At 43.3% G+C, this 27,672-nt stretch overlaps 2 protein-coding genes across 4 annotated transcripts in view; one reads left to right on the top strand and one right to left on the bottom strand.

The window, feature by feature from the left end:
• Positions 1–9,327, top strand: part of LOC309511873 (uncharacterized protein) — a 163,916-nt gene extending 154,589 nt beyond the window's left edge. Inside the window, exon 2 of the mRNA XM_082187243.1 lies at positions 8,791–9,327. The gene's annotated coding sequence lies outside the window, so the exon portion shown is untranslated. The remainder of the gene's footprint in view (positions 1–8,790) is intronic.
• On the bottom strand, positions 341–27,658 carry LOC309511870 (uncharacterized protein). 3 transcript variants are annotated; one of them, XM_082187235.1, is made up of 9 exons: positions 27,488–27,658; positions 24,447–25,414; positions 2,906–3,114; positions 2,754–2,811; positions 2,514–2,632; positions 2,183–2,412; positions 1,637–1,796; positions 1,118–1,228; positions 341–716 (listed from the first exon to the last, which is right to left on the bottom strand). In XM_082187235.1, exons 2-9 carry the CDS (start codon positions 24,986–24,988, stop codon positions 628–630), a joined length of 1,518 nt encoding a protein of 505 aa, XP_082043361.1. In that variant the 5' UTR covers positions 24,989–25,414; positions 27,488–27,658; the 3' UTR covers positions 341–627. The 3 variants fall into 3 exon arrangements, 2 of the variants coding, with proteins under 2 accessions (XP_082043361.1, XP_082043362.1); XM_082187236.1 differs by lacking the exons at positions 341–716; positions 1,118–1,228; positions 1,637–1,796; ... (2 more) ...; positions 2,754–2,811; positions 2,906–3,114 and adding exons at positions 15,017–15,441; positions 15,596–15,706; positions 15,920–16,082; ... (2 more) ...; positions 23,821–23,866; positions 23,952–24,160; XR_014210798.1 differs by lacking the exons at positions 341–716; positions 1,118–1,228; positions 1,637–1,796; ... (3 more) ...; positions 2,906–3,114; positions 24,447–25,414 and adding exons at positions 15,017–15,441; positions 15,596–15,706; positions 15,920–16,082; ... (1 more) ...; positions 23,621–23,676; positions 23,952–24,160.
• Positions 27,659–27,672: the final 14 nt, after the last annotated feature.

Consider the following 27,672-nt stretch of genomic DNA (forward strand, 5'->3'; position numbering starts at 1 on the left):
TTTTTTTTCCAGAGGAACTTAATCATGTGACATCAGCCTTCTATTGCCTCAGTCAAGGAAGCTTCCGGTGTCTGTGTCAATGTGTGCGTGTGTATGTATCTGTAAGTGTATTTGTAGGTTCATAATATCTTTTGAAATTACAATAATACCCTACAATACCTGTATCATTATACATGATACTGGTACTGGTAATAGTTTACCATAATAACATACCATAATAACCTGGTGTAATTGTTTAGAATTTTGTGCTAATACTAATCACCAGTAGGGTTCAGTATAATGTCTATAATCACAGTGATTTTGCCAGCAAAAAAAGTCTAAAGCATGGGTAGAGAAGAAATAATCTGTAATATTGGTTTATTTTAAATGGAATCATCACATGTAATTTAATAAACATTGTAAAAGACAGAAATAGCTCAGTAAAACCAAAGCTGTATACATTTAGTTTTTTTTGTTTTTTTAATATTGATTTAATATTTAATATTGTCAAGTTGATGCTGTAATATGGCAGTATTACACTTTTTCTATATATATATATTTTTTTTTTTTGTTTGTTTTGTTGTTGTTGTTGTTGTTGTTGTTGTTGTTGTTAGATGAGAGATGAGGGATTCATGATCAAAAACTCAGTCATCCAAAAAGGTTCCAATGTATTCCCTTCTTTGGCTGGTTGTCCATCGGTGAGGAAGAAGCCACATTAAACATCTCAGGCCCAAGACCTGCAGTGAGAATTATTTATACAATATATAAAAATGATAATTAAACAAGGTGGTTTCTATAGATTTAGGCATTGGCTAAAAGAAGACCATGAGAAGATCAGCCTATAGCATGCATTTCTTAAGTAACTAATTTACATGTTCCCAGCCCATTTGATTGGTGTTTTAAAACTTACTTAGTTTTTATGCTATATGCATAAAAAATTGCTATATGCATTAGATGGTTTAGAGACAGCTAAACACTGAGCAGATTGTATTTCATATAAGCATCCAATATTGCATGATTTATTTTTAAATGGAAGTGAACTTAAAATCAAATAACAAAGGAAATTCCTGGAAGTATGTCAGGAGTCCATCTGTATCTAAAAAATAGTCCCATGAGTGCATTGACATCTATCACTCACCTCCTTGTTCTCTTGGTCTCTTCCGACCTAATCGATCAGCTTTGTAACTCAGATATTTTTTTATTTCAGTTTCACAGTCGACCACGGTTACATTCTTTTTCAATGCAGCCTCTGAAAAAGGAAATGCAGCCTCTTAACTTTATAGTCTTTTAGATGTATGATATTACATTTTATTTATCAAGCTGTTAATACTATTACATGTATTCTTGTACACTAAAATAAGATTCTGAACATAGCATGTAAGGAAAAACAATTGCCAAAATTGCTAATAATATTGCAATCGCAATTTCCATAAAAGAAAATCGTAATGCGATTTTTTTTTTTTTTTTTTTCATATACAGTATTGCCCAGGCCTAAATGCTCTTAGGGACAAATTGGTCAAATTGAAGAGCTTTTAAATATGTTTTAAGCTTATTTCATTGAAATTTTGATTTGAAAGTGAAGACAAATGCAGACATAATATTAATACAAATAAATATTTTAAGTATGTGGGAAGTGTTCATGCAGCAGTGAGTTTACTTCTGATAATATCTGCTAAAATAAGCTTAGAGAAGGGCCTTTTATCTCCTCTGCCCTGCCAGTTGAACTCCTTAGCTAGATCATCTGTTAGGACGCGCTGCATAATATTCTTAATCACATCCTTGTCTCCAAAGCCTTCAAGCCCTGACAAATATTTTATCTATGAGGAAAATAGTGAGAATTTTATAACAGTTTATTGATTATTTTAATTACAAATCTCTGCAATATTTGATTCTAATTGATCAATGGCATTGAATTGTCAAATATGTTGTATACGGACGACTATGCTGTTGTCTGCCTGGGCTATTGCTCTCAAATGATTTAAGCTTGTCTATGAGTAAGATCATAAAATAATTTGGACTCCAATCAATATTTTCTTTCCCTTTTTTTGGTAAATCATATAACAAGTAGGGCAACTTGTACTGTCATGTCATTATTGCAAAATAAACGTCTTTAAGACATTTCCAGTAAGGTTTATTTTGTGATATTGACCGTCTGAGTGTACAGAATCCCTTTAAATTCTTGATAAACGCTGTGTTGACTCACATATTTTTTGCGTGATGGTGCAGTTTTGAGCTCTCTTTCAATCCTCTCCACATCTTCAAAAGTTCTTAGAGGCAGACTTAGGCTTGTTTTAACATTTTTAGTGGGCAAGCTGGTACTGCTGCTGGGGGCTTCAGAAGCCGTATTGTCTTTTAGTAGTTTCTTCAACATGTCAGAGTTTTCCTGGACTGTGCTCTTGATGTCTCTCAGCATATGGAGGAGTTCCTCCTTGTCTGTTGTGTAAAATTTTTTTTTTATTTTTTTTTTTTTATAAAAGTACAAAAGAAAAAAAATACACTTTTCCAACTGATTATGACAAAAGAAGTTGACTCACCATTAGCTGGCATTCTGGATGTAGATGGAATTGGTACAGGAGGAAGCGGTTGTAACATTGCTTGATTGCTTTCAAGCTTTTGTCTTTTTAGTATTCCAGGGAATCTGGCTAGAAATGGCCTTTATTTGAAAGCAAACAATGCATTTTTAAACCAAAAAGTACAAATGAATTATTTTACCTTCTCATTGGTCAAAACTTTTGAACTATTTTGATTGGAAACAAAATGTTTGTTTTTGTTACCATTTTTCTTTCTGTTCTTCAATTTCTTTTTTCGCTTCTATTGTCTTGTCGAAAGTGCCTGCAATAAGATACATATTTTATTATATTATAGTAAAAAATAATGGTAAAGATACCTACATTTAAACAGTTATTTTAAATTTTTTAAATGTTACCATGTTCTTTGTGAAAGCTAATATTTAATTTCTCCCATGGTTTCCCTCCTATTTCAGGTTTAAGTCTCTTCTGAACCGCTTCCGTGCACTTCTCTGGTGATCTGAATGGAGGCCAGTAACTTTGTTTCTTGTCTGGGCTCAACCAGTGTGATGGTGCCACCATCACCTCATCTGAGTCTTGCAAGGTAACAACTGCATACATGATCTGCCTAGTAAAAAAGAGAAGAAAAAGAAAAAGAAAACAAGACAGGATATTTAGCCCTAATTGAAAATAAATATTTTATAGTAGATTGGAAAGTTGACCAATCAAATCATCTTAAAGTTGTGAAAGGATTTATTTCTTGAAAAAATACACAGAAATGATTGTCCCATTAACTGGCCTTGCCTTGTGTTATTTAATCAGTAGATGTCTAAACATACATCTATACAGTTAATAATTTATGTTAATTGCCTCACTGGCACAAATTTAGGCACAAGCTAAACTTCTATCAGCCGATTTTGCCGGGGCTTCAGCCCCGAATATTTTGAGTGTAGCCCCGAATGTATTTTGAAAAGTTGACTGACAAATATGAAACCGGACAATAGTAAACCCCCGAAATCATATGTTGCCTAATTTCATTGTGCTATGGCTTTGCTGCTGCTGTCTCTGACTGGTGATTGTTGAAATCTGTCTCTCACACAGAGACGCACCACGTGAGCGATTTAAGCCTATCCAAGTTCATTTCCAGGATTTGCGCGCAACAGCAAACAATCTCACAGCAATTAAAAAAAAATAAAAAATAACGCAGTCAGCACCGCCGCACAGTCTTCTGTCAGACCAGATGTTGTCAGGCTATATGTCAGTAAAACTCAGAAAAACTAACTTACTGTGTCGTGTCAGCCGTTCTCTTACGAGAGGTCTCTCGTACTTGCGTAAGATATCTTACGCTAGGGGAAAACCTCTTTTCCTCGAGATATTGAAGCCAAAAATTATCCTAAATTTTGCAATAATGTAAAACGCATTGCAGCAGCATGCAGACATGGGCGAGACAGCTCGCGCGCCCATTGGCTGCTCTGCGGCAACTGCACCAGCCTATCGATAGAGGCTCCTCATGACGTCAGAACCAATGAGGGCGCTTCGCGCCCATTACGTCATGTCCCGCCGAAATCGGGTGGGGCCAGGGCTATAAATACGGCCCAGAGAGGCTGGTTTGGTCAGTTTTTCATCTCTTCAGCGGACTTCGCATCGCTGGATCCCGAGAGGAAGCCACGCCATCTGAGCCAAGCACCCAGCGGGATTAGTGCATCTGAAGCAGCTGGTCGACATCTCGCCGCCTTCAGTCGCCGTTTCTGCTGACGCTTTCCGGCGTACATATCCTTTTCTCTGTTACTGTGTTTTGTGTATGTGTGTGTGTTCGCCGCCGCGACACACACTCTCATTGCACTAAAAGAGCCGGGCATCTTTTTCAAGACGCCCCTTTCCCCCCCAACCCGCAAAGCTCGCCGGTGCGCCCGCTTGCCTTGCCTGCTTGGAGGATGATACCTGCTCTCCCTCTGTTCGAGCCGCGCAAACCGCGCCGTTCACAGGGGATGTCAGGAGCGGGCGGTCACGGGGCTAGCTTTCTCTCTCCCTCTGTTCGAGCCGCGCAAAATGCGCCGTTCACAGGGGAGGCTGGAAGCGGACGGTCGGGGTTAGTTTTTCTTTACGTAGAAGAAAGCTACCCTGCCTCTGCGCCCCATTCACGCGTCAATCACCAGCAAAAGGAGAAAATAGCGTTTTAGTCCTGCCGAGGCTGGACTGACCTGAATTTTCTCACACATTTCTCAGTTCCCTGATCAGGCGACTGGAAATATAAATATTGCAGCGCCGGCAAGCAAACGCCGAAGAAAACATGTTGACGCTCTTATATGCTCGTGCATCTGAAAGCCTTTGTGTTCCCCCCTGTGGCTCAGTGGCGGAATCTTTGGTTTTTCACACGAGAGACCGGGGTTCGAATCTCGGTCTAACGGCAGATTAATTATGCCTCCAATGCTTCGCTCTGTCAGTTCCCTGAAAGGCGACTGCAGATGTGCTTTTTGCAGCCAACGAGCGCGTTGTACAACCCGCTCGCCTGCACCCAAACACCGTTTCTATGGTTCCCGCGCGTCACTGGCGAAAGGAGAAAAGAGTGATAATGTCCCGCTCACACATTTCTCATTCCCCTCTGAAGTTCAGGCGACTGGAAATGTCATACTGCAGTGAGCGAGTCTGTTGTAATGCACGCACGCCTGCAAACAAACGCCAGCATGTTGACGCTCTCGGTTTCTATGGCAACTTCTCGCTCGTTCAGTACCAGTAAATGCGACTGTTCCAGTGTATTCTGCAGTAAACAAGTCGGCGACACAGCCCGCTTGCCTGCACACAAACGCCGCTTTACGGCTACCCAGATAAATCCCATAGAGTGTATTTTCTGGTGTTCCGGCCACGGCCGATGGTGTTATGAGTGTAAACAAAATGCCCACTGCCCAGTGCTCATTCCTACACAGAAACACAGGTTTCTCTGATAATACTCGCGCTATATAAATGCCTTTGTGTCTTCCCCTGTGGCCCAGTGGCAGATTCTCAGGTTTTCACGCGATAGACCCGTGTTCAATCCCAGGTCTACTGAAAAAAAAACAACAAAAAAAACAATTTTGCCGTCAATGCTCGCTCTGTCAGTTCCCTGAAAAGGCGACTGCAGATGTGTATTTTTGCAGCCAACGAGCGCGTTGTACAACCCGCTTGCCTGCACCCAAGCACCGTTTCTATGGTTTCCGTGCGTCACTACCTCCATTCTCACACATTTCTCTGGAAATGTCAATATTGCAGTGCACGAGCCTATTGTAATACACGCACACCTGCAAACAAACGCCAGCATGTTGACGTTCTCTGTTTCTATGGCAACTTCTCGCTCGTTCAGTTCCAGTAAATGCGACTGTTCCAGTGTATTCTGCAGTAAACAAGTCGGCGACACAGCCCGCTTGCCTGCACACAAACGCCGCTTTACGGCTACCCAGATAAATCCCATAGAGTGTATTTTCTGGTGTTCTGGCCACGGCCGATGGTGTTATGAGTGTAGACAAAATGCCCACTGCCCAGTGCTCATTCCTACACAGAAACACAGCCCGTCGCACAGGGCTCGCGCACATGAAATCGACCCAGATCGATTGCGCATTAAATGTGGTAAATGTGCCCACTGCCCAGTGTCCACAAACACTACGTTCTGCATGTCTCAAGGTTTCTGTAAAACGAAACCAACATGCATTCGCTCTGCTCAGGCAGACAATGCTCTCAGTGTTGTAAATGTGCCCGCTATCCCACGCCCACATTCACACATAGACATGACAGGTCTTACGGGACTCGCCCAGCCCTCCCCCTCTCGGTTGACCACCGCAGAGGAGTCGAGCGCGGGCAATCTGCCCGCTGTTATCAGCGCGCCCCCTGCCTCAAATGTCATAAGCGCGACGCTTATGTTGCAGCACACTGAAGCCCCTCTGTCGCTGAGCGACCAGAGCGCGCTTCGCATTCAACACCTAGCCATTCGTGCAAACGCATGGGCAAGGCTACCCGGGGTTTCAAAGTGGGTGCTAGACATTATAGAAAGAGGCTATTCGCTACAGTTCGGTCGACGCCCGCAACGCAAAGCGGCGCGAATCGATACTACGGTGAAAAAGGAAGTAGCACACCTACTTCGGGCCGAAATAGCGAAGTTACTGAGCAAAGGGGCTATAGAACCCCTATCACAAGCTCAGAGCGAAGGGGGCATGTACAGCAGATATTTTCTGGTACCCAAAAAAGACGGAGGTCTCAGACCCATTTTAGATCTAAGACGACTAAACAAAGCACTTCTGAAACGACGGTTCAGAATGCTCACGACCAAGAAAATCCTCTCGCAAATTTGCCAAGGGGACTGGTTCATGTCGATAGATCTGAAAGACGCTTATTTTCAAATACAAATAGCGTCACGTCACAGGCGATTTTTGAGATTCGCCTTCGAGGGCCAGGCATATCAGTACACAGTCCTGCCATTTGGCCTATCCCTGGCACCTCGCGTATTCACGATGTGCATGGATGCAGCGCTCGCACCCCTCAGGCTCCGAGGCATACGAGTGCTGAATTATTTGGACGATTGGCTGGTTCTAGCTCGATCACAGTCGGAGCTCATAGAACACAGGACCATATTACTCGATCACCTCGAGAATTTAGGTCTCACAGTCAATTGGGCAAAGAGTTCACTGTCTCCCAGTCAGAAAATATCTTTTCTGGGCACAGATCTGGACTCGCTGTCTATGACAGCACAGCTGTCGCCGCAGCGCAGACTAAGTATTCAGCGCATGACAGAGATTTTTCGCCACGGCGCTTTAGTCCCGCTCAAAAAGTTTCAAAGGATGCTGGGTCTCATGGCTTCAGCATCCTCAGTGCTTCAGCTGGGTCTGCTTCGCATGCGCCCGCTGCAGTATTGGTTGAAAGCGCGCACCGCGCAGAGCTTGGACCTCCGGTCTCGCGCGCCTCAAGGTCGATCAGAAATGCGTCGCAGCTCTGAAACCTTGGACAGTGACCGACTGGTACCGGTCAGGTGTAAGCCTGGGGACTTCCTCGAGTGTGAAGGTGGTGTCTACGGACGCCTCAACCTCGGGATGGGGAGCGCTGCTCGAGGGCAGACCGTTATTCGGCCAGTGGTCGGAACGGGAAAAGCTTCTGCATATAAACAGGGAGAGCGGATGCCCAGTGCTACTCGTCGCCCCATTTTGGACAAACCAAGTCTGGTTTCCAGTCCTGATGCAGCTGACGAGTACCGCCCCGTGGCCGATACCGGTGAGGAGGGATCTCCTCTCGCAGGCGAACGGCTCGATCTGGCATCCTCGCCCGGAGCTTTGGTCCCTACATGTGTGGGCCATCAACGGGTACCCGTTAACCTCCCAGCGGGAGTGTTAAACACGATCACGCAGGCTAGAGCTCCATCTACGAGGCGGCTCTATTCCTCAAAATGGTCTGTGTTCACTAGCTGGTGTACAGCGAGTGGCACTTCACCCTCACGTTGTGGGGTGCCGGAGGTTCTCTCCTTTTTACAAGAGCTTCTGGATAAGGGCAGAACCCCATCCACGCTCAAAGTTTATGTGGCGGCCATAGCAGCGTTCGCTGAACCACCGCTTGGCCAGTCATTAGGAAGGAACGATCTGGTCATTCGCTTCCTTAGAGGAGCTAAGAGGCTGAACCCTCCCAGACCACCCTCAGTTCCCGTTTGGGACCTTTCCACGGTTCTGGAAGCCATGAAAGGTGCCCCATTCGAGCCAATACAGTCAATAGACCTGAAACCCTTGTCTTTCAAAACAGTGTTTCTTCTGGCTCTCGCTTCAGTGAAGCGCATAGGGGATTTGCAAGCGCTCTCAGTGAGCACGACGTGTATGGAGTTTGGGCCGAATGACTCGAGAGTCATACTCAAACCAAAGCACGGATATGTTCCTAAATCCCTCAACACACCGTTTAGGGCACAGGTTGTCTCCCTGTCGGCCCTGCCGGTATCTGAGGAGGAAGGGGACGCAGGCTTCCTTTGCCCGGTCAGGGCGTTAAGAGCCTATGTGTCTCGCTCATCTGTTTTCAGACAGACGGAGCAGCTCTTTGTTTTGTTCAGCGGACGTTCTAAGGGACTAGCTGCGTCAAAACAGAGTCTATCCAGATGGATAGTTGATGCTATAGCGCTAGCTTACACATCCAAGGGCCTGCAATGCCCGATAGGTGTCAAAGCGCACTCCACAAGAGGCATAGCCTCACCGTGGGCTTGGTCCAGTGGGATTGCCTTGCAAGATATCTGTATGGCGGCAGGCTGGGCCTCCCCGTCTACATTTATAAGGTTTTATAACCTCGAGGTTCCCGCCTTGCAAGCTAGGTTGCTCTCGGTTTAATTTTTCAGTATTGCCCGCCCGATGCTATCGGCTCGGGATGCTGAAACTGCTAGAGCGTCGATCACTGATCGCCTATATACTTCTGTGGGCAGTACGTAAGTCCCCCATATTTACCAGTCCAGGCTGAGTTCGCCCTGGCTGTGTGGAACACTTGATATAACATGCTCTTATCAGAGCTCAATATTACAGGAATGATGCTATTCTAGCCCCTCTTCCCGGATTCTCTGTGAGTCCCTTGTGATTAGGCACTGTATGAGCCCCGGGCACCTGCCCTTGGGACTTTAGTGTTATGTCTCAAGCACGCACGGCGTTTTACATTGTGTTCCCCTAGCGTAAGATATCTTACGCAAGTACGAGAGACCTCTCGTAAGAGAACGTACTCGGTTACTAACGTAACCTCGGTTCTCTCTAGAAGAGGGAACGAGTACTTGCGTATCTTGCCGTGCATGCGTCATGTTCTGATTCGCTTCAGCGATGAAAAACTGACCAAACCAGCCTCTCTGGGCCGTATTTATAGCCCTGGCCCCACCCGATTTCGGCGGGACATGACGTAATGGGCGCGAAGCGACCCTCATTGGTTCTGACGTCATGAGGAGCCTCTATCGATAGGCTGGTGCAGTTGCCGCAGAGCAGCGAATGGGCGCGCGAGCTGTCTCGCCCATGTCTGCATGCTGCTGCAATGCGTTTTACATTATTGCAAAATTAAGGATAATTTTTGGCTTCAATATCTCGAGGAAAAGAGGTTTTCCCCTAGCGTAAGATATCTTACGCAAGTACTCGTTCCCTCTTCTAGAGAGAACCGAGGTTACGTTAGTAACCGAGTACGTTTGCTCGCGGCGTGCACTCTTCAATCACCCGCAAATGCGGCGCGCCCTGTATCACACAAAATAAACTATGAGCATGTAACGTTGTGTTCTGTCGTCAATTAAGTATTGAAATAACCAAAAGGGAGATTAAAGCTGCGTCAAAACTCTATGTCGGAGCTTTTGTATTCCTTTGTAGGCTACATAAATGTTACACATTTTGGCGTAGCTCTACTCATTTTTCATTATTAATATTCTAACATTTCATCAATATTGCAATGTCATCAAAACTGACTAAATATTTTGTGACCAAAAATGTGAAAAATAGGCCTGCATCTAGCCTAAATGATCGTTCATGACATTCTTTTAACTATAAGCAACCCAATTTGTCTAGATCTGTATTATTTCCTTTGTATAATGAGCTTAAATATTGCTGCACAGTCGTGTGATTTAGTCTGCCTGATTAACATTATTACATGTATTCCTATTTAACTCTGATATGTAGCCTATATATATAAGGTCCTCGAATGTGTTCGAATATTTCACCAGCATCAGCCTTTTCACAGTTTATATCACTTCGCTTGTGTTTGCGCAACTTGCATCATTAAGCCAGTAGGTGGTGACAAGTGACTGTCTTTATGAGTGAACAATTTAAATTTAATTGAACTGATTTAATAGTGCCAAAAACATTGATTAACTCAAGAAAGAAACAAGTTGCTGAAACCAATCTTTAATGCTAAAAAGTTTACATCTATGCAAAATAATCCTTGAAAGATTTATCATTTAAGGCCATTCCTGTTTGGAATATGTGATTGTGTATTGTCAACAATAAGCAGAAACATTTAGCATTTCCATTTTCTAGTGTGGAACATTCATTTCAACATTTATTCTCAAATAATGTATGCTACTGCCCACTGACATGCTTTTAAAGCTATTGTTATCAAAAAATGTTGGCCTTCAAACACCTTAAAATGCACATATGTAGGTCCGAGAAATCAACATTTTCGAGAAATGAAAATATTTTACCTATCTTCTTGAGTTTACAGGTCTAGCTGACCCAAAAATAAATGTCCTTTCAAAATGAAAGTATTTTCAAACCTGTTCTGTGAAACACAAGAATGTTGGGAATAAAACAACATTGGAACCCATTGTCAACGCGATCAACGCCAGGACTCTGAGGGTGGTCCCCATCGTGAAAGACTTGAGTACACCTCACAAAACCACGGTGCCCTGTCTTTCCTGGTGCCCTCAGGGGTCTGTTCTACTAACCCTGCCTATACAGGGCATAGAGAGACTCGGCGAGCGATTTCCCGAGGGACGCTCGCCCCCTCCGAGGAGGGCTGCGGAGTGCCCAGACCAGCTGTTCCCTGCCGGTGCGCCGCTACAGGGCGATGCGTCTGTCACTCGGGATATTCAACCAGAGGCCAGCCTCGAGAGGCTGGTTCCCTTAGTAGAGTTTCTGGCGGAATGGAAAATTCTTCCCAATGTATCTCAGTGGGTCCTGCATACTATAGAAAACGGGTACGCTATTCAGTTCAGAACGCGTCCTTCTCGGTTCAGAGGGGTTCTACCCACAGTGGTGGGCCCCGAGCAGGCTCTGGTATTGGAACAGGAGGTAAAAACTCTGCTGCTAAAAGGAGCTATAGAGCAGGTTCCTCCCCCCAGCAGGGAGTTAGGATATTACAGCCGGTACTTCATCGTTCCAAAGAAAGACGGGGGGTTGCGTCCCATTTTAGATCTGTGTCTCTTAAATCGCACTGTAGGGAAGCTCAAATTCAAGATGCTCACTCTCAAACAGATCGTGTCACAAATCAGACCCGAGGACTGGTTTGTCACGATAGATCTAAAAGACGCTTACTTCCATGTATCTATCCTCCCTCAACACAGGAAGTTCCTGAGGTTCGCTTTCGGGGGCGAAGCGTACCAATATCGGGTTCTTCTGTTCGGCCTAGCATTGTCACCCCGAACATTCACGAAGTGTATGAATGCAGCTATAGCCCCTCTAAGGCTGCAAGGCATCCGCATTCTGAATTATATCGACGATTGGTTAATTCTAGCTCAATCGGAACAACAGGCGGTTCGGCATCGAGATGTCGTTCTTGCTCACATCAAGAGATTGGGGTTGAGGCTCAACGCCAAGAAGAGTGTGCTTTCTCCATTACAGAGAACCACTTTTCTCGGTGTAGTGTGGGATTCGATGACGATGCAGGCACAATTGTCACCTGCTCGTATTGCTTCGATTCTCACCGCAGTAGATCAGGTCAAGCTAGGCCAGTCATCCACTGTGAAACAGTTCCAGAGACTGTTAGGTCTCATGGCAGCTGCGTCCAACGTGATACCTTTTGGCCTCTTACACATGAGACCGCTACAGTGGTGGCTCAGAACCAAGGGATTCTCCCCGAGGGGAAATCCGCTCCGCATGATCATGAGTTTGCGACGGTGTCATCGCTAGACACTAGATGTCGCCTTGGCTACGGTTTCGTTCCAATGAACTGCCGTAGCCAAGGCGACTTCTATTGTATACTTCTATTGCGACTTCCCGCGCTCTCAGATCACTTGGACGTGGCTGTGTACAAGAGGTAAAAACGATATAAATACTGTTCGTTTTCTCACACAAACCGCTCGTTTCGTGTCTTAGGCCATCAATGTGTACTTACGATGGGGAATTGTTTAATTTGGACGACGAGGAATTGTTTTAATTTGGACTCTGTGCATGCTCTTTGAGGTGGTGACCATCGACCTGCATTATATGACTGACAGACAAGAACGGTTTGACCTACAGTAAAAATATCAAAATTGAAACTACTGCGGAAAAAAAGACACCTACATCTTGGATGCCCTTGAGGTAAGCTAAAACATACCAAAATTTAATTTCAAAGTGAACTATCCCTTGAATACACGATGAAACAAGATAATCATGCTACCCAACACGTCTGACCCAACATTTCAAGAAAAAGCAGTGTTTTAAAATACAACTAAATCATGATAACGGATGATTTTTGACAATCCTACAGAAATGCATGTTGATGACTAAGTTTCAGGCATAGTGCAACCACGCAATGTTATATTTCTCTAACATTGCGAGGTCTCACTCACAACGCGCAACTTTGTAAATAAAATAAAATAAAATATCATGGTAGTCATTGTACTGTAATTGTAAAATGTTATTCTACCATATTTTATTTATTAATATTATGTTGATTTAAAGTTTTTGTTATTAACTAATACCTTTATCTTTTAACTAACATCCAGCACAAAATTAAAGAGATGTATGAGCTAAGGATGTTCTCTGACCCTAAATAAATAGATAATGGAATGTTCACAATATACAGTTAGATATTCTCCTACTTAGTATCTTTGGGTGTATCTGTGGGTGTATTTTGTCACACCATAGTGATGCAAAGTTCCACACCCTATGGACTAACTTTAAAATATCATCTTTATACAGGAATCCATGTAAGATTCAAAAGACCAAATCACTAAGAAAAGTTTCCAAATGATGGTTTTATTACTCCGCTAGATTTAGTCATCTTGTTGGACTTTATGTGTTTTAGGTGAAGACGTTTCTTTGAGAGCCGTCAACATTCAGTGTTTATAGAAATAAATGACCATTAAGAATTTAAGTGATAGTCTTTCTGTTTAACTACATTGATACTTTGTTTAGTGCAACTTTCCCTCTATCTACGGATCACACAAAGTGCATGCTGTTTTACACTTAAACTATTACAACAGAATCACATCTGACTATGGCACTGAGAGAGGCATATTCATCAAAGCTTGAGGCTGTTAAACAAAGTTCCACACTTTGGTAAAACCTGCTGATAAAATTGCACAAAAGTAAATTCTAATTCTAATTCTTCATCATCATGAGCCATTTAAAACAAATGCAGAAAAGCCACTATAGTGATCAGTTTTAGCTTTTGAACGTCTGTAATTGACATTTGACCTACTAGTCAGTTATGCCTTTTACATCTTGTTTTTGTACAGTTTGCAAAAAGTATATAGTCTCCGAGCGTGGTCAAACATGTTCATATAGGAATGTATGAAAAACATGAACAAATATTGCATAAAGAGAATTAAATGACGGTCCTTCTACATGAGAGTGTTTAAGACTAAACAAATCATATTTATTTTAGAACATCTTTCTGCTATGTCTACGAAACATCGACGTGAAAGATGAGTATTACACTTCAAACTCGTCTAACTATTACACTTATTTTGTTATTATTACAGTTATTTTGTGTGTGTCGCTAAACAACGGTTAAGCTAATGAATTACGGTTGATACGTGGTATTTTTACGTGAAAGGAGGGTTGATTCATTTTTTATTCTTTGATACCCGAGTTTTAGGCATCTGTCTTTTAGGCCCGATCCAGAAAACAGACGTTGTGTTTTATGTCTTAATAATTGCTCTTCTTTTTATGAAAACATGTGGTAAGCAGTGTTTGGCCTCATCGGCAATATTTTAACACATCGTAAATTTCAATGGTTAGATAAATCATCTAACTATTATATCTAACAATCATCAGTTATATGTGAAACAAGCACAGTCGCATTAGAGTTGGATTCTTGTTTATATTGAACCGCATGTTTAATAGCGCTATTGTTCTCGGCCTCATCAAAGTTCACACAAGTCACATAGTTTTCACCGGAGCATACCGACTCTGAAACAAGACCAAATATTAGCACGTAACATTTTGGACACCTTTGATTTTGTTTGCATTTCTTCTGAAACACCCAGTTTTGAAGTTGTTTAACAATTTTTAACATCACTAGCGTAACACTTATCGTATTGCCGGGTGTGATTGTTTTGTATGGCTTTTCTTTACACTTTCCCCCGGATATCTGTTTCCTACAGTTAGCTGTAATGTTAGTGAACTCTAGGTCTTCTCTTTGTTCATATAAGACAGTATTCGCATGAATTGGTTCGATTTGATAAAATGATGGTTTAAACCATCATCTTCACGTGAGACATTATATTATTATACCGGCCTAGTTTTTAAATAGCGCTAAAATGTATATTTTAACCCTTTATGCGGTTCTCTGACATATCTTATCGTGTAAAACATCTATGTAGATCTAGCTATGTTTTTAAAAAATACCGTAGCTGCCAGTCATTTGACCGTTTTTTAACGATTTTTTTTTTTACAGTGTACTCTAACCTGTTGATTCTAAGAAAAGTTAATTATTTTTACAGTCTGCGAAATTTGTACATCATCAGTTGAAGATTCCCCTAAGGACTGTAATGTCATCCAATAGTCACATGTTTGACATCTAATTTCACGACTGTAAGACTTGTAAGATTGTAAGAAAAAAAATGTAGATGGTTTATACTGAAATAGTATCTTATTGATTTAACAATGAAAAAGACAGAAATAGTCTATATAGATTAAAAACTATTTAAAAAATGTATGCATTTGATTTATTAGTTATTGATGTACATACATGCTAAAACCACTACTATTATACACCTGAAAACCTGTCCATACATGCAGTGACACCACAGTCAAACACATTCTCCAGTATGTAATTATTTCCTCAGTTAGCTAAGGAGAAATTAGAGTTAGCTTTAAAAAACAAAATAGAAACATTGTAAGCATTGTAACCAGAACCAATTTGGAGCACACAATGTCATGCTAGTTTAGTACACATAGCCTATAGTTTTATACAAAATGAATGTTTAATCTGTAAGCTTACATGACCTATGAGTAAATGTTCCTAAACTCATCAAGAAAAGTCATAAAGAAAAGACATTCCAATCTCTGACTGGAAGGCATTGTAAGTCAAGGAAGTTTCTGAAGTCAACTTTCTGAAGAAACTTCTGAAGTCACATCTGCAGGGGAAGGGGTTTATACAATGATCATTAAACAACTGAAGGTGATTTTCTTAACATAGATGCCTTGACTCAACCATCATAGAAGATCAACCTATAGAAAGTATGACAATATTACATAATATCACTTGTTCATAATATCATTATCACTCACCTCCTCAAACTCTTGCTCTCTTCCGAACGATTTGATCAATTCCATGCCAGAGATATTTTTTTATTTCAGTTTCACAGTCTACCCTCGTTACACTGTGTTTTAATGCAGCATCTGAAATAAGAAACTCGAAGAATGAATTGGAAACATGTTGAATGGTAGTCCATCATACTCACAACTGCTCTTATACACTCTTCTTAGGATCAAATTTGCAGACATCACAGAGTTCACCAAGTGATTGAATTTACAAATACAGACAAAACATAGGCTAAGTAAAATACAAACTTTCTTAGTATGAGGGAAGTGTTCATGCAGCAGTGAGTTTACCTCGGATTACATCTGTTAAAATAGTTAGCTTAGAGAAGGGCCTTTTATCTCCTCTGCCCTGCCAGTTGAACTCCATAGCCAGATCATCTGTTAGGACTTGCTGCATAATATTCTTAATCACATCCTTGGCCCCAAAACCTCCAAGCTCTGACAGATATTTTACCTGTAAAGAAAATGCGGTTTCACTTTATTTTGATGGTCCCTTTAACACATTCCATTGACTATAAGTAACATTGCATCTACATACTGTATCAACTAACTCTCGTAAGAGAAACTCTCGTTTCTCGCTTTTTGCTCACATTTGCTCTATAGAGCTCCCCCTACAGCTTTGGAATAGAGGCCGTTTCTCAATACCAAGTGCGCAAACTTCGGACTTGAGTCCTTGGTAGTTTGGACTTGACAAGTTCGACTCAGGAGAACGAACTCCTGAGGACGGGAGGACGCAAGTCCAATAATTCTGCAAATGGAACAGCGGCGTTCTTGATAACGTCACTCAGCTCGCTCTGGCTACTCCGGTTATCTCTTTATGTATATTTAGGCTACAATAAAACAAAATATGTTATAAAACACTACTCTGCCTCTTTTCATTTAAAAAAATCTTAAACATATATATGCAATTGATTATCTTCACTAGATATATTTATAACAACACAAAACATTAATCACAACCCTGACTCTTTTTGTTTTCATTTAAAAAATATGATACATAAAAAACATAATATTGATCATTCAAACTGACATTTAGCGAAAAGAGTGTACTACCCGTATTCATACTATATAGAACGTACTTTTTTAACGGTCGCGAAGTACGTTCTAATTTAAATGTAGTACCTACTCGCATAGTATGTGTTCTCTTACGAGAGGTCTCTCGTACTGCGTAAGATATCTTACGCTAGGGGAAAATCCTTTTTCCGCGAGATATTGAAGCCAAAAATTATCCTTAATTTTGTAATAATGCAAAACGCGTTGCGGCAGCATGCAGACATAGGCGAGGCAGCTCGCGCACCTATTGGCTGCTCTGCGGCAACTGCAGCAGCCTATCGAGCGAGGCCTGGCGTGACGCCAGACCCAATCAGGGCACTTCGCGCCCGCTGCGTCACGTTCCGCCGAAATGGGCGTGGTCTAGGCCTATAAATACCGCTCGCAGGCAGCTATTATCTGATTTTTCATCCTTCAAGCGAAGCACACGCATCGCTGGATCTGGAGAAGAAGCCGCGCCGTCTGAAAGAGAGCACCTTCAGCGGGACGAGTCACTGAAGTCGCTGGCCGCGCCGCCTTCCTTGCCTTCCTGCTGCGCTATCCGGCGTTATATCCTTTCTCTGCTACTGTGTTTATGTATGTGTGTGTGCTCGCCGCCGCGACACACACTCTCATTGCACTAAAAGAGCTTTTCCTGATCACGCAGCTCTCGCGCTCGCTGACGGCGACTGCCCTCACTGCGAGCTAGTTACTGCCTATGGTGACTCTGAGGACTCACCTGGCATCCTTCTCCGAGACTGCTCCTCCGCGCCGCTCACAGGGGATGTCAGGAGCGGGCGGTCACGGGGCTAGCTTTCTCTCTCCCTCTGTTCAAGCCGCGCAAACTGCGCCGCTCACAAGGGAGGCTGGAAGCGGACGGTCGGGGTTAGTTTTTCTTTACGTTATAAGAAAGCTACCCTGCCTCTGCGCCCCATTCATGCGTCACTCACCGGCGAAAGGAGAAAGGAGTGTTTTTAGTCCCTCCGAGGATGGACTGACCTTCAATTTCTCATACATTTCCCAGTTCCCTGATCATGCGACTGGAAATATCAATATTGCAGCAAACGAGCTTGTTTTAATACAAGCGCGCCTGCAAGCAAACGCCGAAGAAAACATGTTGACGCTCCTATATGCTCGTGCATCCGAAAGCCTTTGTGTTCCCCCCTGTGGCTCAGTGGCGGAATCATAGGTTTTCCTCACGAGAGACCGGTGTTCGAATCCCGGGTCTACCGGCAGATAAAATTATGCCGTCAATGCTCGCTCTGTCAGTTCCCTGAAAAGGCGACTGCAGATGTGTATTTTGCAGCCAACGAGCGTGTTGTACAACCCGCTCGCCTGCACCCAAACACCGCTTCTATGGTGTTCCGTGCGTCACTGGCGTAAGGAAAAAAGGGAGTTTTCTGGTCCCGCTGCGGACGGACCGACCTCCATTTCCTATACATTTCCCATTCCCCTCTGAAATTCAGGCGACTGGAAATGTCAATATTGCAGTGAACGAGCCTGTTGTAATGCACGCAGGCCTGCAATAAACGCCAGCATGTTGACGCTCTCTGTTTCTATGGCAACTTCTCGCTCGTTCAGTTCCAGTAAATGTGTATTCTGCGGTAAACAAGTCGGCGACACAGCACGCTTGCCTGCACACAAACGCCGTTTTTACGGCTACCCAGATAAATCCCATAAGTGTGAATTTTCTGGTGGCCGATGGTGTTTTATGTGTAGAAAGAATGCCCACTGCCCAGTGCCCATCTCTACACACAAGCACAGCCCCGTCACACAGGGCTCGCGCACATGAATCGACTCGATTGCGCTTCAAACATGGTGAATGTGCCCACTACCCAGTGCCCACTAACACCATGTTATGCATGTCTCACGGTTTCTGTAAAAACGAAACCAACGTGCATTCGCTTCACTCAAGCGAACGATGCTTTTGGTGTGATAAATGTGCCCGCTGTCCCGCGCCCACATCCACACATAGACATGACAGTTCCTACGGGAACCGCCCAGCCCTCCCCCTCGCGGTTGACCACCGCAGAGGAGTCGAGCGCGGGCAATCTGCCCGCTGTTATCAGCGCGCCCCATGCCTCAAATGTCACGAGCGCGACGCTTGTGTTACAGCACGCCGAAGCTTCTCCATCGCTGAGCGAGCGGAGCACGCTTCGTATTCAACCCCTAGCTATTCATGCAGACGCATGGGCAAAGCTGCCCGGGGTTTCGAAGTGGGTGCTGCACATTATAAAAAGAGGCTATTCGCTACAGTTTCGCCGACGCCCTCGCCGCTATGCGGCGCGCATCGAGACCACGGTAAAAGCAGAAGTAGCACATTTACTTCGAGCCGAAGTGGCGAAACTATTGAACTTAGGGGCCATAGAGCCTCTCTCTCAAGTTCAGAGCGAAGGAGGGCTATACAGCAGATACTTCCTGGTACCGAAAAAAGACGGGGGTCTCAGACCCATTCTAGATCTGAGGCAACTGAACAGAGTGCTTGTGAAGCGACAGTTCAGGATGCTCACGACCAGACAAATCCTCGTGCAGATTCGCCAAGGAGATTGGTTTGTGTCAATAGATCTGAAAGACGCGTATTTTCAAATACAGATAGCGTCACGTCACAGGCGATATTTGAGATTCGCCTTCGAGGGCCAGGCATATCAGTACACAGTCCTCCCGTTCGGTTTGTCCCTGGCACCCCGTACGTTTACGAAGTGCATGGATGCGGCACTCGCACCCCTCAGAATGAGAGGCATGCGAGTACTGAACTATTTGGACGATTGGCTGATTCTAGCGCAATCTCGCTCAGTGCTCATAGAACACACGACCATTTTACTCGATCACCTCGAGAATTTGGGTCTCAGTGTCAATTGGGCGAAGAGCTCTCTGTCACCCAGTCAGAAGATATCTTTCCTGGGCACAGAATTGGACTCGCTGTCCATGATAGCGCGACTATCACCACAGCGCGCGGTAGACATTCAACGCACAGCGAACTCGTTCCGCTGCGGCGCGTCTGTCCCGCTCAAGAAGTTTCAGAAGATGCTGGGTCTCATGGCCTCAGCATCATCAGTGCTCCAGCTTGGCCTGCTCCGCATGCGCCCGCTGCAGTTTTGGCTGAAAGCGCGAGTCCCACGCCGAGCGTGGGCATCCGGTTTGCTTCGCCTCAGGGTCAATCAGAAGTGCGTCACAGCTCTGAAACCTTGGAGAGCGAACGACTGGTACCAGTCAGGTGTAAGCCTGGGGACTTCCTCGAGGGTGAAAGTGGTGTCCACGGACGCGTCCACATGGGGAGCGCTGCTCGAGGGCAGACCGTTCTTCGGCCAGTGGTCGGAACGGGAGAAGCTCCTGCACATAAACTGCCTCGAAATGCTGGCAGTAAACAACGCGCTGACGCGTTTTTGTCCCCAAATAAAAGGACGCCACGTCCTGGTCCGTTCGGACAACATGTCTGTGGTGTCCTACATAAATCGGCAGGGCGGCCTCAGGTCCAGGAACCTGTACAGGCTAGCAGAACGCCTCCTGGTATGGGCTCAGCGCAACCTGCGCTCGCTCAGAGCAGCGCACGTGCCAGGGCTCCTGAATATAGGACCAGACAGACTGTCCAGGAACAATGTTCCGGCAGGCGAATGGTCTCTACACCCACAGACAGTCCAACTGCTGTGGAAGAAATTCGGCAGAGCGGAAGTAGACCTGTTTGCGTCTCAAGAAAACGCTCACTGTCCGGAATTTTTCTCCAAGAGCAGGGACGCGCTGGCCCATGTGTGGCCCCGCCGCCCGCTCTATGCTTTTCCCCCCGTCTCTCCCCTGCCTCAGGTGATAGAGCGGATCAGGGAAGAAGGATGCTCAGTATTGCTGGTAGCACCGTTCTGGGAAAACCAACCTTGGTTCCCAGTCGTGATGCAGTTAGCAAGTACTGCCCCGTGGCCAGTACCAGTGAGGAGAGACCTCCTCTCACAGGCCCACGGCTCGATCTGGCATCCTCACCCGGAATTATGGTCCCTTCATGTCTGGGCCATCAACGGGTACATGTTGGACTCCCTAAAGGAGTATTAAACACGATCACGCAGGCTAGAGCTCCGTCTACGAGACGGCTCTACTCCTCGAAATGGTCAGTGTTTTCGGGCTGGTGCACAGCCCGTGGCGTGTCACCCACAGACTGTGGAGTGACGGAGGTGCTTTCCTTCCTACAAGAGCTGTTGGACAAGGGCAGGGCCCCCTCCACGCTCAAAGTTTATGTGGCGGCTATAGCAGCGTTCTCAGGAACAACGCTTGGTCAGTCAATAGGAAGGAACGATTTAGTCATCCGCTTCCTTAGAGGGGCTAAGAGACTGAATCCTCCCAGACCTCCCGCAGTCCCCGTATGGGACCTTTCTACGGTTCTGGAAGCCATGAAAGGTGTGCCATTCGAGCCTTTACAGTCAATTGATTTGAAACATCTGTCTTTCAAGACTGTGTTTCTGCTGGCTCTCGCTTCAGTGAAGCGCATAGGGGATTTACACGCACTCTCTGTGAGCGCGACGTGCATGGAGTTTGGGCCTAATGACTCGAAAGTTATACTCAAACCTAAGCACGGTTATGTTCCAAAATCCCTCAACACACCGTTTAGGGCGCAGGTTATCTCCCTGTCAGCCCTACCGGTCCCTGATGAGGAAAGAGTTGATGCTTTAGCGCTGGCATACGCTTCCAAGGACATGCAGTGCCCGTTGGGTGTCAGAGCGCACTCCACGAGAGGCATGGCATCTTTGTGGGCCTGGACAAGTGGGATTGCCTTGCAAGATATTTGTACGGCGGCAGGCTGGGCCTCCCCGTCTATATTTATAAGTTTCTACAACCTAGAGGTTCCCGCCCTGCAGGCCAGGCTGCTGTCGGTCTAAGTTAACCAGTATTATCTGACCTGATGCTATCAGCTCAGAATGCTGCGTCTACTGAGCACAGCTCGATGATCGACAGTGAAAAGCAGCAGCACGAGATGTGCCTGGGCAAACTGTGTAAGACCCACATTTCCCCATCAGTTCAGGCCGTACCCCGCCCTGTCTGTATGATGAAATTCGCGTCTAAGCGACGCTGCCATATGTGGAAGAGTGCGGCTCCGCCCCTCCCTCTTCCCGGACTCCCTGTGAGTTCCCTGGGTGATTGTGCACTATATGTACCCCGGGCTTTCGCCCTTGGGTCTTTGGTGTCAGATCTCAGCATGCACGGCGTTTTGCATTGGGTCCCCTAGCGTAAGATATCTTACGCAGTACGAGAGACCTCTCGTAAGAGAACGTACTCGGTTCTCTCTAGAAGAGGGAACGAGTACTGCGTATCTTGCCGTGCATGCACACGCTCTGGTTGCTTCGATGATGAAAAACCAGATAATAGCTGCCTGCGAGCGGTATTTATAGGCCTAGACCACGCCCATTTCGGCGGGACGTGACGCAGCGGGCGCGAAGTGCCCTGATTGGGTCTGGCGTCACGCCAGGCCTCGCTCGATAGGCTGCTGCAGTTGCCGCAGAGCAGCCAATAGGCGCGCGAGCTGCCTCGCCTATGTCTGCATGCTGCCGCAACGCGTTTTGCATTATTACAAAATTAAGGATAATTTTTGGCTTCAATATCTCGCGGAAAAAGGATTTTCCCCTAGCGTAAGATATCTTACGCAGTACTCGTTCCCTCTTCTAGAGAGAACCGAGGTTACGTTAGTAACCGAGTACGATTTCGGACACAGCTAATAACAGTAGCATTTTTAAATTACGCGGGTTTTCTAATCTGCTATTGACACTTGCTGGTTGGTGTGAGATGCTTTCTGGGATACCTGGCTGTCTCAAGTCCGCACAAGTCACCTCTCGATGCATCCTCGGTAAAAGGGGCAGATCAAGAACACATCCGGGGATTTGATCTGGACTTGGCTAGATGTGAACTTTGGTTAGTAAAATAAATGTTTAGAGTGTGCAGTGCCGTAAAGCAATTCGTTACATCGCGAGACCTGATATCACGCGATACTTCCTGATGCTGAGGCCGGCCGCTCGCCGGCCCAAAGTTGCAAGGGTGGTTTTTCCGCTCACAGGCGCTAGGGGGGTGCGAGAAGACCATCATTCAACCCGAAAAAAGTCATATAACCATTCCAATGACTCCGAAGCTGTTCGGTTAAGGTAAATTAATCTAAAAAAAGACCTGCATAGTTCACCTTTAAGCAGAGATTCTACTAATACTTTAATGAGAGTTAGAGTTTAGTTGCAAAGTTACTTATAGTCAACAAAATATTCAAAAGGAACCATCAAAATAAAGTAATTTAGTATAAAGAATAAAGTATAAAGTAAATAATAAAATATTTTATTAAGTGTTGTTTATTATTATTACATGTCTTGAAATACTTGATTCTTATTGGTCAAACACAGTATTGAGTGGTCAAATATTTTGTGTAATGAAACTGTGTGTGTAAAATATAGATGTAGATATGTAATATCTTACACCACCTAAAGTTGAACAAAGAACCGGAGCTGGGTGAGACAGAACATGAAATAGTTATCTGTGTTATGCTAATTCATCAAAAGAAATTAACAATAATGCAGATTAATAATGAATCTGCATAAATATTATAACACTGTATTTAATGCCCATTTTATTTTTTTTATCACCCAGCATTACAGCTGAGTGTACATTCTCCCTTTCTTGAAATGCTGTGTTGACTCACATATTTTTGTCGTGTTGTTGCATTTCTGAGCTCATTTTCAGTCCTGGCCACATCTTCAATGGTTCCAAGAGGAAGATTTAGGCTTGTTTTAACATCTTCAGCGGACAAGCTGCTGCTGCTGGGCGCTTCAGAAACTGTATTGTGCTTCAGTAGTTTCTTTAACATAGAAGAGTTTTCCTGGACTGTGCTCTTGATGTCTCTCAGCATTTGGAGGAGATTATCTTTGTCTGTTGTGTAAAATGAGTTGTGTAATTACAAAAAAGAGGGGGAAAAAACCCTGATTATTACGGCAAAAGAAGTTGACTCACCATCAGGAATTTCTTGAGTGCTTTCTGGTCTTTGTCTTTTTAGTATTCCAGTGGATCTTTTGGGTGATAGAAGAATTTTTTTTTGAAAATAAACAATACTTTAACAAAACAGTACAAATTAATTCTTTGATCTATTGATAGGTAAAATATTTTAAACAAATTTTGTTTTTGGAAACAAAGTGCAAGTATCTGTTATTTACCGTTCTGTAATTTCTTTTTGCCCCTCTTTTGCCTCACCAAGATAGACTGCAATAAGATAATTATTTTATTATACTATTTGATTTTAAAAAATTCTAAATTTAAACGGTAATTTTAAAATAGTGACCATTACCATATTCTTTGTGAAGGTTAATGTTTAATTTCTCCCATGGTTTCCCTCCTGTTTCAGGTTTAAGTCTCTTCTGAACAGCTTCCATGCACTTCTCTGGTGATCTGAATGGGGGCCAGTAACTTTGTTTCTTGTCTGAGCTCAACCAGTGTGATGCGACCACCATCACCTCATCTGAGTCTTGCAGGGTGACAACTGCATACATGATCAGTCTAGTGAAGGGGGACAGAATTATGTTTAGCTCTGATTGAAAAAAATATATACTTAATTTTATAGTAAATTGAAAAGTTAACCAAACCAATCATCTGAAAGTCATGGGATGGATGAAATTCTGACAAAATACACAAAACCAATTCACAGGTATTTTTTCCCCATTGGTTTGACTACCTCTGTTTGCACAATTTATGGCACAAGCAAAATGTATACACTGAATGCAAGACATAGCTATGTATATTATAAAAAAATCTTTTAAAAAAAATCTGCAATTGAGATCTGCACCTTCCATCACCCTCCATCAAAATGTCTTTTTTAGACCAACTGGCTTCTGATTCTTCTTCTGTGTTGTGCACAAGTGTTTCCTCCTTCCTTTTTTTGCAATCCTCTTCCTTATTTCCAAGGCACTTTAATTGTTTACCATCAACGTTTCCTTTGGATAATTCCTTAATGTAATACACTTCATTATCTCTGTTCCTCACTGCAGCTATTACTTCCTCAAGGTCCTCAGGTTGGATGCAAAGTATTACACTTTGTTTAAAAACGAGAATATCATTCTGTTTTAAATGCCCAGCTAATGCGGAAGCAAAACATTTCAGAGCCAGTGTAATAAGAACTGGGGTCAAAGGGCAGCCCTGATCCAGCAGTTTGTCTCTCTCAATTGAAGCTTCTACAGATTCAGTTTCTGCTTCTGGTGCATCTCTGAGAAGGTTTTTCACAATGAGGAAATCCTGATACAGAGTCGGGTTTGACCGTTTTTGCTCTTCTATCTCATCCTTCATACAAGACAAACTCATCTCAGTGCAGAAGGTTTTGGGAGTGATCATGACAGTAACTGAATTTTTTGATACTCGACCCTTTGACTGAGACTCCAAGAAATCATCTAGACATTTTGTCAGAATATTTGCAATGATGAGGTAGTCAACATTAAAAAAGTGTTGATTCTCATCATGTGGACTTTTCACAGTTTCATTAAAGTGTGTCTCAGAGCAGTTAAATGCACCACTGTGGATTCTGTCATAGAGTGTCTTAATGTATGGAATTAGATCCTGAATGTTGTCTTTATAGAAGGAAACTGGGAAGCCGTCTGGTCTCGGTGTGTCTGACACTTGAAGAGATTGTACAGCTGACACAATGTCCACCTCACTGACTGCATGTGAGCTTTCTTCACCCAGTGATGAACCCGTCTCATCTGCCAAAAGATCCTTTTTTAGATTCAGCCATTGGAAGATTGATTGTATCTGAGTATCTTTCTGAAAAGGGGTTGTGGAAACATTGTTGATCTCCAAGTACACAGGACGATGGTCACGCATCTCTGAGTCTCTGATTTCACAACTTCTGACTCGCCACATACATTCTTCTGGAACAAAAAAGTAATCCAGCCTGGACGCAACTTGACTGTGGAATGTATAATCTTGCTTTACAGGGTTCTTTCTTCTCCAGACATCAACTAGCTGAAGAGATTTCATGAACTTATTCACACAACAGCGCAGCTTTATGTGGATTGAACTGTCTGTCACCCCTTTTGAATTGTCTTTGTCGATAAATGGATTGAAAACTGTGTTGAAATCTCCACCAATCACCAGCAGCCCTGTGGTCATTGACTGCAGGTAACCTGAAAGTTTTTCAAGGGTTTTTGTGTCTTTTTCATGGTTATAAACACTAACCAGAGTGTACAGCTGACCCTCCAGTTTACATTTCAACACAACATAAGCTCCACGGTTATCTTTTTCATCACTTATATATTCAAAATCTAGTCTTTTCCTGACTAGTATGGCTGTTCCCTTTTGGGAGGTAAACTTTGTGCAGAAAGCATGCCACTCATTTCTTAGACCTTCAATAATATGTTCATCTCCTCCTCCAATGTGTGTCTCTTGAAAGAAAACAACGTCCGCATTTTGTAATTTTTGAAATTTCTCATCTCGGTTTCGTTTAAGTCCATTAACATTCCAGGTGACAAAATGTATTGTCTGTTTAGTCATCGACAGATCTGCTCTCACTGACCAAAGGTCCCTGTCAAAACAAAGAGGGATGGAGGGAAGGAACTTTTTTGTTTTGCATTCTGAGAGAATTACTGAGACTGAGTTTTAAACATTCTGGTGTCCCAAAAAATTATTTCCTATTGTATTATTGTCTTTGTAATTTTGAGTCATGAGTGTGGTGTTATCTGACACTTGTTAGACAGGTTATCATGTATCTGTTACACCCACAATAGAGACAGAGCGACACACGTCATAATCTGAAAACCATGCAAACAAGCTAAAAACCCCAGAACTAAGTTCTTATAAGCTGTCAACCCAAAAAAACGAGCGTTTAAGGACACAAAAGTGGATACTGGCAGTTGAGACAGAGCGCAACATGTCATATTACTCTGAGAACTACACCCACTGGTTTAAAACACAAAGGTGAGTCAAGATCAGGCAAAACCACACTTCTACATAAAAGTCCTTAACTAAGACACCACAGTACTAAGTTCTTTACAACACTGGTATAAGTATGTAACATTTACAGTGACAAAACATAGTTTTTTTGTATTTTTGAATAGATGCTGAAATGTACAATATGGTCATATTGACAATATTTAAAATGTAAACATTATGTAGGCTATTTACAGCTATAAACAGATGATATTTACAAATCTTTCATAACATAAATATATTGGAATAGTTTTTTTCTACCATTTTACTGATTTATTTTATACTCTTAACCCTACCCCCATGCCTGGACATAACCATTTTGTCAAAAAAAAAAAGTCAAAACGCATTATCAAAGTAGTTCAAATGATGATTGCATTCGCGATTGCTCTCTGGCATAAAAGTTTTGAATGATATACATAGTCAAATTTAAGTTGTTAAATTTGAAATCCTCCCTGAGGATCTTATTCCGATATGGTACACTGTAAAGGCGCACAGGAGACAAACGTCACTAAATAAGTGCAGCTCCAAACATAAAAGTAATTGTGTGTGGAAGATCCACACTTTATGTAAAATACATAGGAATTCTCATGAGATCACGTTGCGAAAAAAATAAATAATAATAATAATAGTAACATAATACAACACTTCAGTTGTGGTTTTTAATGTTATAGCTCTTTTAATAATGGCTTTTTCTCTCTTCATGGGTGCCTTTCTTGCTTAGTCAAATGTATGTAAGATAAATTAAACAACAATTTAAACAACAATACTATTATTTTTATTTTTTTTTCGATTGTTTTTAGTAAAAAAAAAAAAAAAAGGACAAAATACATTTTGGACGTAAACTACAATTTTTAATTTTAGCTCACTTTAAGCATCATTTAGCTCCTTTAAGCATAAAGGAAAATGTACCTTTTATCTCAGGATAATGTGTGGGACAGTAAACTATCGTCGATTCAGCTGTCAAGTTGAGCAGGGTAAGATTTCTGACCTTGGGTGTTGTCAGGATTAGGTTTTGTTCATTGTGTTTCTGTTGGTTTCTGTTCCTGTTCCTGTTCCCTGTGATAGTATCTCCCAGGCCTCCACCATAGCTCCTC

The sequence above is a fragment of the Leuciscus leuciscus genome, assembly GCF_965113295.1.
Source record: "Leuciscus leuciscus genome assembly, chromosome: 12".
Taxonomy (NCBI): Eukaryota; Metazoa; Chordata; class Actinopteri; order Cypriniformes; family Leuciscidae; genus Leuciscus; species Leuciscus leuciscus.